Genomic DNA, 15669 nt, shown 5'->3' with positions numbered 1-15669 from the left:
AAGACAGAGAGAGAAGAAGAAGAGGGAGGTGGAGGAAGATGTAATGTTGTGACATATCTCTTCTGAAAAGTTCAGGTTTGGGATCACAATCTACTGGTGTATAAAGACTAATGCAACAGACATAATGACTAATGTAATAGACCTATAAGAATAAGAGACATTTAGTACTACATTTAGTACAGGCATAGCAGACAGACTCGATTTATGGCATGCATGTACTGGACAACGTATTTTAAATATGTTCTTACGGGTTACTATTTGATTTTTAAATATAAATGAATACATCATAGGAGAGCAACTTGTATTTTATTTAATCTGCTGTTGCGTTTTGCCTCCACCCTCCTGAGGCCTCCATTAATTTGTGTGTTGCTGGTGATGGTGATGATGATGATGGTGTTGGGAGGGGGAAGGTAGTAGTGGATTCTACAATGGGTACCAACGTATAGAAATGATGTAACAATAATATTTCTTTAGCAAAAGAACCCAAATTTGCTTTCATACAAGATATCATTCTATTATTTGAAGAAATATAACTGTGTATTCACATCACATGACCACATATTTCGAATCCTCTGCCTGGCTCTTTCTACCTCCTCACTATTCTCTCCAGTCATCCAGGGGAAAGTTTGTGTAAATTTGCAGTGGCTTAATTACTGAATAATTTAGACCATGCTCCAAATTAATGTAGACATCTCCATATTAATGTGTTTGCTCACCTATTCCACATTTATTTGTACTGCGGACAGGAGGGTAGCAATTATCACAGCATATCATAGCAGTTGTGCCAGTATTTCAAACATCATTAGGCGACTTGTCCACCACTGTGTGACTGTGAGCACTACTCTGTTGGACACAGTTTGGTACATTCCTCAAATAGGCTCACAGTGGTTCTGTGGGTAAGATCTATCAAATCTTGCTCTGGAAAAAACGGGTGAGGAGGTTTGTTTGTGTTTGACAAGGTGGTGTCCAATTTAGAGTCCTTGCTGTTTGTGAATGTATTATTATGAGCAGAACACCTGCCACGTCTACACAGTCAATGTCCTCTGGTCAGGGTAGTATAGTGGCTGACTAGCTGATTGCTCCACGAAGACACTGAGTTCTGCACATGGCCCAGGAGGTTGACAGCTCTCTGCTCCTCTAATCTCCTCTCCTAACCCCCCTTTTCCCCACCTTACCTCACCTTTCTTTTCTTCCTCCTCAGTCTCCTGACTGGCTCTTGTTAGGAGCTTGGCTGAGCAGCCTGGCACCTTTCACTGAAACAGCACCCAAGAGGAGGTTGTGACACAGAGAATGCGAAGTGTATGTGTGTGTGTGTGTGACCTCTCTCACTTGAGCTACTGTAAATCATTATAGAAAGGCCCTTCGTTAAATAAGCCAACCACCTTGGCACCTTTCAGTCGAGTCCCCTGTATGCCTGAAACCGCCTCTCAAACTCCCACTGCATGGGGCACAACAATTAATTCCGAAAAGGAAACAAAAAGCAACTACAAATACATCTTAGCTTTTGTTTTCAGTCTTGCATTTCTGATGTTTGTTGACAGGAATAAAATGACATCTTTAACAACTGATGCATGTATATCTGAGCATGACAACCCTCTTTCATCTACCCCATATGCCCATATGACCACCCTGTTCCTCCTGCCTTCACCCTCCACTTATATGTTACTGCAGTAACAAGGGGAGGCTAAGCTAGTTGAGCAGTCAGTAAGTCAGCCATTCAGCCTGGCAGGCAGGAAGGCAGGCAGAGAGGCAGGTACCTCTTAATGGCTCCAGTGTGCCTGCAGGTCTCTAGGATCAAAAATCTCAGCAGAGCCAATCTGTCTTTCCCCATGAGCCAAAGGGAGAGAAGGACAGGGGGTGAGAGATGGAGGGAGAGAAATAGATAAGTAGGCAGGTAGAAGATAGAAAGCAAAAAGAGAAAATGTACTTACTTTGACAAGAATAAACATTGGGAGACAAAATGCACACACAGATATATGTGCACATAACATGCACATATCGTACATAATTTAACTACAAGTATAATCTCACACACAAGCTAAAAAACTACTATGTAAGACAAAGCCACAGGTTCAACCTGAATGCATTAAGTTTTTTGACTGGGTCTCCTTCATATCTGTCAATTCCTGAATCTTTATGAAGACTGCGTTAAGGCGGGGGGGATGATGAAACTCATATGACGTGTCGTAGAAACAAATCAGAGGGAAAAAGTGTTTGTAGTTGTTCCAAATGGCCACACTCAAAGGTGGGGTGAAAAGCTGGCTGTCATAGAAAGGGGCGAGACGCGATAATCGTTCAAATGAGGATAATGGTGCATACTTTCCAATAACCTTTCCTGTAAGGAGTTCATAGTGTTGCACTCCTTTGAACAAACAAAAAGTACCAAGTAGTTGTGTGAAGAATGAAATGAAATGATGAGCTTAAGAGAGAAGTGCAAATCCTGCCTACTTTCTCCCCTCTGCAAACCTGTCCAATTGCTGTATGAAGTGAGCATGATTGTCAGATTTCCAGTTTAGGAGACTTACAGAAATTGTCCTGATGCTGACCCCCAATTCTGACCTCAGAGAGGTGTCTCTCTACGATTTGTATCAGAATTATTTGAAAATTTCATTGCTAACCTTCAAGCTTTGTATCCTTTGTCCAGTCTTGGTACATCAGTTCTCTACAATCAACAATCTTTTCTTCCATCTTCTGCCTTTTCTCGCAGTCCACCAACAGCCCAGGCTCACTTGTTGCCTTCAGCCTTTCCCTGCAGTCAACATGTACCTTCAATTCCCTAGTCCAACCTCCTCTGCCACCGCAAGATGTGCAGGTCCCCAACTTCCTTTAGAGAATAATAATTAAAGCCTCCTTTAACATACCATCTCCTTCCGTGTTGTGTGTCTCCATTTCCTTTCAACCCTGTCACCAAATGCATAAAATATCACCCATGAATTAATGAACAAAGATGATTCAGATAAACAGTCAGTAGCTTTAGATTTTGCCCTCCACACACACACACATATAAGCACAAACACTGAGAACAAGCATTCACTCATGCAATCTCCCCACTGAACAGCATACAGAGGGAAAAAAAGATGTTCATTGTGATTTCACCTCAATGTGCTACCAGGAAATAGCCTATTACTTATTCAGTACTTTCTCTTTGTTATTTGTGCATATATAAACTGTCAAATCTACTAAGGAGCGCTGAGGGTTGAGAAACTGCTACTTGCTCTCAGACAAAGGCCTCACTCTCAGACATTGATCTGGCAAAACTTCTATTCAAACCCCTCCACATATTTCCATAGCAACTATGAATAAATTGCATTTTTCAGCATATTCAACTTTTTCCTGGATTATGTAGTGGCTTAGTTGGGTAGGTTTGCTAGTACGGCCGATTTCATGATGAGAGATTGGGTTGAAGAACAGACAGACAAGTTGGAAAAAAACTGAACTAACTGGCTCCCTGTCGAGACATCAACTACCACATCAAGACTAATGCGAGCAGACAGTGCAAATTGTGGGATTTTTCACAGTTGTGATACAACATGCAATGACACAACAATGGCTGCGTTGAAATATTTTGGATTGAATCAACTTCATCAAGTGCGGTGTCGTCACTCATTGATTACAGTCCCTGCTGCAGTGCATCAAATCACTTATTTACAAGTTGACCAATCTGACCAATCACAGGCATTTAATTCATGCACGCCATGGTTAACTGGTCTCTTCCTCCCAAACACTGGTGCTGTAAGAGAGTGGTGACTTCTCAGGCAATCTGCAGGCGCAATATAACTGGACAATGCAAGGGGTAAATCCTTTTGAGTTGGTTGCATGGTTGCAGGATGGAAATTTAGCTTGATGTCATTGACGTTTAAACAACAGTTGCACTATGTAATTAACAAGACAGAGAGCTGTAGCTTCATCACTGCAGTCAATATCTAAAGCAACAAGAGCCACAGGAAAAAGGCACCCACACATATCATCAAGGTAATTGCAATAGCCTAGTACATAGTACTTGGCGTTTTTTAAGCAGAGCCTATCTAAGTCACCAGGTAAAACTGTGTTGTTTTAAGAGTATATCACTTGAAAATACCTGTCAGTAGTTGCACAGTGTGGTGAAATTAACTGACACCAGTTGGTGTGTAAATCCTCAGTGACGGCCATACTGTAAATAGTGCAGTGTTCAAGCTTCATTCATAATGACATTATTAGCAATGGGCTCCCGTGGTTTTTCTGGGCCTGCAATGCACTGATTAGTCCATGCAGACATTGATCTCACCTTGCTATGTTGTGTGTGTGTATGTGTGTGTGTGTCTTGGCTTGGGGAGCTCTGTTATTGTGTATCAGATCAGGGCCTTGTTCTCTTACCATTTCAAACAGTTCATTTTCTACCATGCTAATGGCAGTTTTAGGGGGTTAAGGAGATAAATAAATCCTTGCTGTCACTTCATTTAAAATCAAATGCCACTTAATTATAGCTGTATGTGTTTTCAAACACTTTGCATAATTTATTGTTCTGCTCCATCCTAATCTCCAGATCCTTATCGCATGTGCTCTATTTTACCCCCTCTGTCCTTATAATAAAATTATAATGCTCCCACTCTCAGTTTTCCTTTCTCTTTCTTGCTGCCAACAGCAGTGTGAAAGAGATAAGGAAGGCGATGAAAAGACATTTTTAAGTTGTGCCTCACCTAGTACGGATTTGATGCTGTAAAGGTCTATTGTCAACTCAGGAGAGCGCGCACACACACACACACACACACACACAACCCTCTGGCAGTGTCGCAGTTCTTACAACCAAGATACAAACACTGTCAAATTCTATAAAAAGAGCGACGTAACATCATCATTCATGATTTTGTTATAAGCGCACACGTTCCAAAAAATAACTAATGCAAGCATGCTGACGAGATTTTTTAACCTTTATCCATGTGATGTCAAGGAGCTTTCCCTGATTTGCATGTGTACTGTACAGACCCACACTTTCATTTCTTTGTAGCACTAACGTGCCAGAAAGAACTACACACATTAGTGACATTAATGTACTAGCGAGGTGTAGGTCATAAAGGGAGGTGAGGGGCACTAATATGCTACTTTACTGGCTGAGGCTGCCATCATCAACACTAAATGTCAGATCACATCAGTCATTTTCTCTCTTTTGGAAAAAAATAAAAAGTTAAAAAGTTGGCATTCTGTTCTAGTGACCTTGCTCACAACTCAATGAAAATTTCTTATGAGATTAAATTAATGGGCCATTAAAATAGAGGGGCAGAGAGAGAACTTTAAAAAGGCCTTAATTAAATTGCGAGTAAATGCAAAATAACATTACACTGACTAAGATGGATTTAATGTTGAAAACAAATCAGAATCATTTTATTCACTAAACTTAATAACTTAGGAGAATTTGGTGTCACTGACAGACGCAGATACTGACAACCTTTGCACACACACAGCATGACCCCAAATCCATTGTAAGTGCAAGAGTTATATAATAATTTATATGCAGTTAGACACAGTGGAGTATACATCTCACTATACATTCATGCAATCACCATTTCTATCATTTTGCATTCAGGGAGCATAGTGTACTGTATAGCTGCAGCTGCTGAGGGAGTGGTAACGTAATTGTCCGGCAGTACAGTGGACCAGAAGACAGATTTAATCCTTGTAATCAGTGGATTTTGATTCTTGAGCATTTATATCATTTAACTAAGTACAACAAGTAAAGACCTAGTTTAAATAAGCAAACACAGGCAACATCTGAAACTATCATTTTTGACAAGCCACTGATTAAGAAAGCAAGTAAGAGCTCCAACTGTTTTTGATTTGAAAGCAGCACGTATTTTGTTGGCAGTTGATCGTGTTATTTCTTTACATAAAATCACAACAAAAATACCTCCTAATAAGTACCTTACTTTACTCAACTTGGGCAAATAAAAGCCTTTCATATAAGTTGGTGAAGGATACACACACACATACACACACACACAAAATCTGTAACACCTCCATCAATGAGCTTCAGTCAACGTGAATTGGGAGCAGATGGTGTGTGCATACCTAACAAGATGTGTATGCGGCTTTCTGTTCCACAGAATCAGAAGCAGTAGCTTCAGTGTTACCATAACTAGGTAATGGATGGGAGGAGCATGCAGTTGTGCATCCTCTCTGTGGGCCTTCCATCCTGGGCCAGTCGATGGACCAGACAGGCTGGGGCTTAGTATATCACATAGATCCCATGGCTGGACAGCAGAGCCGACAAATACAAGTCAATAGGAAGGTACTGCTTTTGAATATTCACAGTAGTGTCTAGTGGCAGGCTGCATATTAATTGGCCACAGAAAAATCGTGCTCTGTCTTTGATGCAGATTTTGTAAAGATTCCTTGACTGAGAAAGGAAAGAAAAGAAAAGGCAATCCGTGAGGTGTGCATGTAGTTGTGCGTGTGGTAGTGGTGGTGTTGGGTGTGGGTGAGAGGTGAGGTTGTATTCTCTTGATTGAGTGACTTAACAGCTGGGTCACTTAAACCAACACAATCAATGTCAGTCAAGTCAATCTGAGTTCAAAACACAGAATTCATTGCAAATAAACTAATATTGTATAGTATAAACTTCAGATAGACACCACTATATAATTACAATAAAGTAGATTGCTTAGCCTCAGAAAACCATCAATCATATACAGTATAGCCATTCCAAACATATTCCCTATAGAGAAGCATAAAGATATTGCTATTGAGCTTTTGAAATGTCAGGGCAATGGAAACCCAGGCATTGTGCAATTACATAATGATTATTGCAAAAACTTTCTCCCCCTCACTCAGTGTGGCTGTAATATGCAGTGGATGGCCATGGGGGTTCATTAGTGAGAACAGGCTGCTGTTGAAAAGCTCTAGTTTCACCTCTGATCCCGACTAATGTGATTTGGACCTGAGATTGGTAGTGGAGAGATTAGATGCTAGCTCACCTCAGGGTGGGAACCAGAGAAGGAGACATACATCAATGTTGTTTGCTTTCAAACTCAAACGTCTTCTTACCTCTAATTTGCTCTGAAGCATCTGCAAAAAGTGTCTAGAAAGCATTCATCGCCTAATTTATTTTGCAGTGAAGGAGAATTGGTGGGGCTGAGCGGGTGCTTGCTAATCCACTCAGTTACATTTTGGAGTGCATGATTTGGGCTTTCATAACAAATCAATTGATTTGTTGTGAGTAAGACTGGAGAACCGAAGACCAGCTATGGATGACAACTGTGTTAGCATTCTCCTCTTATTACCTCATGGCTTACCCCCATGGCCCGCACTGCCAGTCGCAATGTCAGACTACTCCTTCTTTCATTTCCTTTTCATTAAGCCTCTGCGCTCTCTGTCACTTCTTAGCCTCCATCCTTACAGACCCTCCAATTCCATCCATATACTCCTTGTGCCCCCTCCACCTCCTCCATTATGTCTCTACCTCTTTCCCTCATTCCTCTCTCCCCCTCTCATTAGGTCATAGTTGTGGTGATTTGTCAGGGTGGCTGTGTTGATTAATAGGCCGACGGAGCCCCTATATTTGGGGGCTGTCAGCGGGGCTCCAGAGTGCCAGGGCCACCCCGCTGAGCTCCCTCACCACCCAGGTGGCCCCATTTGGGCTAAATGAGCTGTGAAGGGTCCCGGCTATGCCCGCCTGCCCCACACTCAGACGTTACGCACAAACACACACGCATGCATAGACACAAAAAGGCACACATGCGGGCACACACACACATACACACACACACACACACACACACACACACACACACACACTCTGAGATGCAGGCGCACATGCAGGCACGCTCACGTACTCAACACCCTGGCTCTCACTGCCACGCACCCCTGCGTTCCCACATGATTTGTCACACTCCATCAATAGACAATAAGTTACTGCCACTCTAGCCTGTCAATGGGCCCTGTCTTCAGCAGACCCCTCTATGGTGTCTCCTAGCCCGAGGTGGGGGGGTGGGGGTGAGAAAGGGTGAAAGAGAGAGAAAGTAGCGATCATGTAGTAGTTGAGAATGAAAACGGAGAGGAATAAAAAGAGTCAGGAAGAGAATGAGGATGAGAAATATGCATGTGTATGAAAGAGAAAGAAAATAAAGACAGGTAGGTGGATAGAAAAGAGAGAAAGAGGATGCAGGAGATATTAGACAAATTGCTTTGCTATGCATCCCACATCCCAATGGAGGGTTTACAGAACTCGTCCTGATGCACAGGCAAGTAGCCAGGTTCAAGGAAATGGGAGTCTGAGCCTGTGTGTGTGTTCGTGTGTGTGTAGAGTAACATGGTTCAGCTGCTCCAAGCCAATTGCCTGGCCTTGGAGTCAGAGGCAGGTTGTGTGCATGAATGCGTGTGAATGCGAACGTCCCTCTTTGCAAGATTATTTTTGTTCTCCCCAAACTAGGAGGGGGAGACCTTGGTGAATGAGATCATCCTGCTGTATTGCACAGGCACACACACACACACACACACACCCACAAATGCACAAGCACACACACCTCCACAATGATTCAATCTGATGATGGGTATTGGAGGGGAAACTGGAATCTGTGAAGGTCAGAAAAGTCTGAACAGTAACATCCACCACTGCAGGCTACTGCCACTGTCTCCACTCTTACACTGTCATTACTGCTGGCTGGCTAGCTCTCATTATCAACTTACTTTATCAAATACACTTCATTATCAGCTTGTCCTTAACAGACAGATGGGATGGACCCTCCAGCAAATGACAGAGTAACTGGTATAAAGTGATTCCTTTTAAAGTCTATTCAATGAACGGGTCATAACACATATAGTCCTCTGCTATTAGTTTATCTGTGATTTACACTTGATTGGACATCTGGAGGAAGAAAAAAAGTGTTATGTTTCTTCAGAAAATACTGTTTAATTGTACCAATGGCTATGCATTATAATTACATCTGAAGTGATTATAGTCATTATGAAGTCGTTATTTCTGAGACTGTTGAACATATGAAAGGCGGATGGATACACTGGCTGAATAGACAGCTGTTACTGAAGATGTAAGTAACAGACAGCCCTATCACGCTGGCAATATGGACGACCATGAAATTAAGACTCAACGTATAGTAATTACAATGACAATGAGCTTTGTTCGACGTGTCAAGTATCAATCTAACACTTGCCAGGCAGCTTTCATATCATAGCTAATAGGCAGTTGGCGGGCCAGGCCGTTGCCAACCACTGAACCAAACTATTCATAAGCCGGCCCTTGTCATTGTGCTTAGCAGTTGACGTAACAGTAACACACACATCAGCTACATGTGCCCCCATGCAAATGAGTGCATTAGAGCAGACCTCGGAGAGCGGAGCGTGGCCAATAAATCCAGCCAGGGTGAGAAATGTAGCCTTTACCATGCGTGTCCAACCCCATCTATTTAACCTAATTACACACACCATACCAGGTAATAAAAGTCTGCATGCCATCAATTCTGACATCCCATCCAGGGCACTGAGAGGAATGTCTATTAAGATCTATAAATCTTCAGGGTAGTGATCTTATCTAGGTATAAAGTGTGTGAAAGGGTGTCTCAGTAGGCGGCTGTGTCTTTCCTCCGTGAATGTGTGTGTGTGTGTGACAGAGAGACTGAAGTGAGTCAGTATAGCTCCCATATACTTTTGACACGTATGTATGTATGTGCATGTCCGGCTATGTGCCTTTTCAACTACTTGTGCATCAGTCTGCTGGTACTGTAATGGAGCACACGAGTGAGTGAACGCACCCGCCTGTGTGCAGCTGAGTTGTAAGTCAAATTCTGGATGCAGGAGGTGCCACACAAAGAGATGAACCCACCGATGGAGTTCAACCATCCCTATTCTCTTTATGGGCCCTAATCCAAAGTGGAAAGACAAAACAACAAATAGCTGATTCAGACAGCAGTAAAACACGCCACCAATCCTGGTTTTGGCCGACTGCTTTTCCTAACCAGGTGTTTCATGTTGCTCAATGACAGGCTTGTCTGTCATGCCGGAGGCCGGGCGGAACGTGGCTGCAGGTACTTTCACTTTCCGACGTCACGCCTTGCGATTGGTTAAAGAAAACAGCATGGAGCTGCCGCAGCCAGTGTTTTAGCCACAGGCGGCTGGAGATAAATAGATGTAGTCACAGTAGCTTCACTTGCACTCTCCTCGCCTTTGTCTGCAGCACACCTGAGCTACACCTGATCCCCATCCCCACCCATGGATGTGGATCTTTGAAAGAGAGGATGAAGTGGTAAGGTGAAGCAATTCACAAAAGGAAGGGTGAGGGGAGTGAAAGACAAATAGCTGAGAGGTGATGAATCCTATTGTAGGAAGCCATCGCTGTGAACCATTTCAACTTTTCACCTCTCTGGCTAATTGGCAGAAAGAGGATCATTCATGTTAGAGTGGCAGCATTATTGCATTAAACACGATTAAATATACTGGCTATTGGGTGAGAGATGACAGCTTAGTAAAAGGAGCATGAATAAAAATAGAAATATTATCTAGGAGCTCACTAAAACTACTGTACAGTGGCATACAGTAGTTCAGCTGTAATTGCAATCATACTAAACGATAAATTGTTTTTAATGTGGTTCCTGATATTTACTTTTATAAAACATTGAAACCTTCCTTTCAGCTCTATGCAATACTCAATAGACAAGTCAATTTAGTGCTTCCACAACCCAAATATCAATGAAGAATTTGCCCTAACAAGCAAACATTTCAACAACCATAATGAAAACAGCCATACGGGCCTGTCTCCAACTCACTCTCTCTCTCATCATTTTGATGGCATATCACCCACCCAGTCTGCAATTTTCAGCTTCCTGAGAAAAAAAAGAAGAAGAAAAAAAACAGGATCACCACACCTGGATTTCCACTCCAGGATGTCATCCATGGAATTCAGCAGAAAAGCTAATCCATCAAACTCTGTAAAAAGAACAGCGTGGGTGTGTGTATTTTCTATTAAAAAGGATTACTCCATTACCAAAACACACCCGGTTTGAAAAGCCAGCTCAGAATATACGGTTTGGTAAATTGATTTATTACTGATTTATCTCGCATAAGCCTAAGACAGTGTTGGTTTTTGGATAAGTGCAGGCTTTGTGTCACAAACAATTACTGTTTCATATAGCTGGCTAAGAAAAGCTGGTGAATTCGCAGCGGCTGCTGTCAGAACATCAGGCTGTTGTGGCCCCTGTCACTGCAGAATACGCTAAATGGCTAGGATTGATAGCCAAGTTTGCTGGGAGGAGGGACTTCTTTCTCATTGCACTTTGTGCTTAGTTTGAAAATGGCAAACCCCAAAATAGTCACACATACAAACACATCTGCACAAATACAAAGATTTATAAACAGAGGCACATATAGAGTTTTATTCATGAACGTACACACGACACACAAAGGCGGTTAAATGGTGATTCGCTGTTGGTTTATGAAGATTATGCTCTTCTTCATTGTCACATGTTTGCTGCATTGTGCCTCTACTCTCTACAGAGCTCACAGCTTCAAAGCTCCTCCAGTGCAATTGTTGTCTCAGTCACCTATTATAAACAACGCATTTTTAGAGAAAAGGCAGTAATTGTGCAAAAGTGTGGCACAAATGGTTTTGTAACATTACTGTATGCCTTCCTTCAATGCAACCCATACACAGGACCCTGAAAGCTCTCATCAATTGAAGTTCTGCTTTCATCCAGCATAAAAGCTATGTTTGCAATTGAGCTTTGGTGCTATACCTTTCCTCGCCTTTACCCCCAACATCTCCGCCTTGTTTCATATGAGTGCACAACCACAATGGCTTGAGTAATGGGTCCAAAATGCCTTTTCCTTGAACAAAATCACTGTTTTTGTGGGTCATGCGGAGGTAACTGAGACCTGTACAACTTGAACAGACTACTGCTATTACTAATTCCTCTCTCTCTCTCTCTCTCTCTCTATTCTAATAGTGAAACCATTCTGCAGTATCTCACAGGCCCCATCATTTAGCCTGGCTCAATGCAATATACACACACACGACAGAGAAAAAGTAAGAGAAAGAGAGAGAGGCACACAGAGAAAAACACAGGGGGAGAGAAAGAGAGAACACAGGTCAACCACAGAGCTTTTTCCTTGTTTGAAAATGTCAACATCAAAGAGAAGCTTCTCTCCATTGGTGGGGGCGTGCTGGTGGGCTGTGGATGTTTCCCTGCTGCAGAATGAATTGGGGTCCAAAGCCAAACCAAGAGCAGTCTAAAATAGCCTGGTGACTGGGTGGTTATGGCCTCACATCTTATATGAGTCGAAGCCGCATGCTTTTAGTGCCCAGTGGCTGGCCTTGTTTGCCGCATTACACTGTAACTAGGATGTATAGTGGGAGAAAAGTGCTAGAGTGTTACATTGGCACAAAGGTTTTGGTTGAAAAGTTATTCTTAGTTTAAAAATCCTTTAATTTAGCTTGTAAACGACAAACATCCTGTCATAAAAGTTAAATTATTGACAATTTTGCTTTTCTCTCACTGTGTGTCAGCTGTAAATGGACCCAAGACACTGCCAGTTACTCCGAACTCACATCCTTTCACCACCTGCTGACGTAATATCCTTTGACATGTATCCTCTATCACATATGACAGCGTGTTGTGGGTGTGAGCACATATGTGTGTACGTACATGCATGTTTAGAAGCGTGAGCAGGCTGCAGACAGTGGCCACTGGGAAATCAAGGAGCACTTTGTCATGCATCTTTAAATGTGTGACACTGCGTCTCATGAGACGGCGCCTGATTGGTCTACGAGGCATCAAAGAATGACGGGTGAGTGATGGCCTCGAGGGGATATAATGTGTGTGTGAGTTGTGTGTGTGTGCTGGCTGGGGTTAGAGACACAGGACAGCACTGTGACATGTCTGGGTGGCACCCTGTCAAAGCCAGCTGGCAACGTCTTATAATGTTGCCATCAGGGAGTCATACGCCACTCTAGTCTCAGTTTTCAAGATTCATATAATTTTAACCCATATGTGAACTTCAACACAGAGAAAAAAATTGAATCAGCTTTTAACCGACCAATCACTCTTTACATAGAGATTTGTTGGACCGTGGATATCATAATGAATGCATGTCAAACAAGTCAGGAACAAGAACATACAGCATGTGCAAGTACCAAAAAACTCACTATCAAAAATTCACACTGTAAATTAAAGGAACTCATGTTTTTACATTTGACATCTTGCCATCACTTTAAGAATAATTTATAATGACTGCACAATAGGATCAAGCTCAAAAGCCCACACCACCAGCATTACAACCAAGTCCATAGCACAGAGTGCAATTCTGTAATCAACAGCACGAGACATGTTTCAAACGGAATGCACACTGTAAAAAAAAAGCACGGATGAAGAGAATATATCAGACAAAAATATTGTGCTGTTAAATATCATTACTCTTTTATGTTTGGAGTATTTCTGCATTGTATTAAGGTATGATGTGTGTTACTTTTTTGCTGCAGGGTGCTTAATTTACTGTACGTCATCAGTCTTCCTGGTATCACTGTAGTTCAGTTGGTTTGCTACATTTCATAGAAATATTTTTGACCACCTGCAGAGACAAAGTGTAAACTTGTTGCATTTGATACAGAGAAGCAAGAGTCATAGCCTTCTATTATCTTTAGTTTTCTGACTGCATTGCATTCTGATCTACTGGGGCTGCTGTCACTTTAGTATCTCTGCCTCTACAGTGATGGGGTTTTCTTTGTAGGACTGTTGAATACCACTGCAACTCTCTCTAGAAAGAAGATGCAATATTTGTTCCCTGAAAACATAGTAAAAAAAATGAAAGCAATTTTCAGTCCATTATTTGTTAAAAAAAAAAAAAAAAAAAAAGGTTTTCCAAAATGACAGAATAATCAAGAAATTAGATGGTTAATTTTCTTTTTTTCCAATTTTAAATAACTGATGTTCCGCCTTTCCTTGAATTTGTTTTGTGGAAACAAACACATTGCCGTCCTGTTTGAGGCAGAGCACCCAATGGAAATTCACTACAGCTTCCTCAGCAAACCTATTTCCTCTTGTGAACTATAAAGAAAGTCTTTGCTCTTTAATTATGTTGCACTGAAAATGTGCTGATGTTATAGATGGGTGAAATATTTCTAATTTTGCTGCTCTGGACATGTCTCTTTAGACATTAATTTGAGGGAATAAAAAAGCATACCAACAAAATGAATGCAGAAAAGATGCAAGGTGCATAATCAATGGCTGTTTTAATGATGCTAAAATCTTTCAGGATGGATTTCTCATTTAATTTGAATATTTGCAACCATGAAATGCAGACTGAGTTATGATATGATACAGTGCATTTATAGTAAAGTCAAAAACACACAAGAGTTTTTAAATCAAAAGTAGAACAAATAATGGGGATTTTTTTTAATAATACGATAGGGTGTATGTAATCTATAGTAACCCTATTATTATCATGTTGGAATAAGCTTGTAGTTTCTTTAAATGCAAAAAAGAAGCAACAGCTTCATCCTCTGGTGTGTGAATCATGTGTGGCTGCTGTAAAGAAGAGCTGAAATCCAAAACCAACAGGGGGCAGGCATAATTACCGAGCATGTCCCTCATATTTACTATCTTTTAATAAGCTACTGACATAGAGCAGACAATGGCCTGTCATCTTTATTTTGAGTTTATTTGTATTATGTTTAGTCGTATTTTCATCAGTGTACAAGGACTGGCATGGAGTGAGAGAGAGTGTTTAACTTTGTCTCCCTGGTCTCTGGTTCTGATAGATGTTACCAGCTCTTACCACCCGAGAGGTGGAGAGAGAGAGAGAGAGAGAGAGAGAGAGAGAGACAGAGAGACAGAGTGAGGGAGGAGGAGGATTTACGCTGGCACCGCATTTTTGTCCAATTAATAGATTGCCAGTGTGTTGCGTATTTTGCATGACAAAGGAGGGTAATATTAAACTGCCATTTGTAATGAAAATGCACTTTGCAAATTAAAAAGTGCAGAAACCCAATTTTTCCTACCTCTTTAGGAAATAAACAGTCCTTAACCAATTAAAGCGCATTGTAATAATTCTGTGATTTATTGCAGGTTGTTTAACTTTCAAAACTCGGCTAACCTATATTAAGGTCACAATCCATCATGTCTTGCATGGAGTGCTGTGGAGTAATGGCTGTTGTATTAGCTGCTTTTGATGATAGTATGAAAGAAGTATTAGCACTTGTCAACAAAACTGCTTACAACATAACATTAGCATGCATGAGCTGCGTCGCCTATTCATTATCTTGGCAGCTCCACACACGCGGTTACTGCCTTATAAAACATTTTGCCAGGCCGAGAGCACACGCACACTGTTTGGTTTTGTGATAGAGTGGCAACATGCAAACCAAGGGGCTCGCTCTGGTTGCAATGCAAACAGGTACCGGAAAGATGGAACAGTCTCTGTGAGACATAAGTGAGGATGGGAGGAAGAGCGAGGGAGAGAAGGAAGGAATGAGGGATGGATAAAGGATAAAGGAGATCACTCTCCATCTTTGCCTTGATTACTCTTCTTCAGTTAAGCTTCAGTCTCTGTGTTATAAACACACTAGAAAATGTCCACTGGCTGACAGCGGAAGAAAGGGAGAGAGGACAGGGGAAACAGAATGGATGAATGCAATGAGGGTGAGAGAGAGTACAATGTTATGAAAAAGCTACCAGCCTTTAGAGTTGAGCTGAG

At 41.7% G+C, this 15669-nt stretch overlaps 1 protein-coding gene across 6 annotated transcripts in view; it reads right to left on the bottom strand.

Moving 5' to 3' along the window:
- kiaa0825 (KIAA0825 ortholog) overlaps positions 1-15669 on the bottom strand; it is a 120438-nt gene that overhangs the window by 9758 nt on the left and 95011 nt on the right. For 3 of the 6 annotated variants that reach the window (XM_044369169.1, XM_044369178.1, XM_044369187.1), the window contains one exon: positions 2619-2824. The exons of 2 other annotated variants lie outside the window; for them this stretch is intronic. In XM_044369169.1, coding sequence (XP_044225104.1) covers positions 2619-2824 — 206 coding nt within the window. Of the gene's footprint in view, positions 1-2618; positions 2825-10736; positions 10806-15669 lie in introns of those variants that run through there. One more of the 6 variants, XM_044369208.1, reaches the window with a different exon arrangement.

The sequence above is a fragment of the Thunnus albacares genome, chromosome 2 (genome assembly GCF_914725855.1).
Source record: "Thunnus albacares chromosome 2, fThuAlb1.1, whole genome shotgun sequence".
Lineage (NCBI taxonomy): Eukaryota > Metazoa > Chordata > Actinopteri > Scombriformes > Scombridae > Thunnus > Thunnus albacares.
Note: the sequence above shows the minus strand (reverse complement) of the source record. Positions and strands in the feature narration are given on the sequence as shown.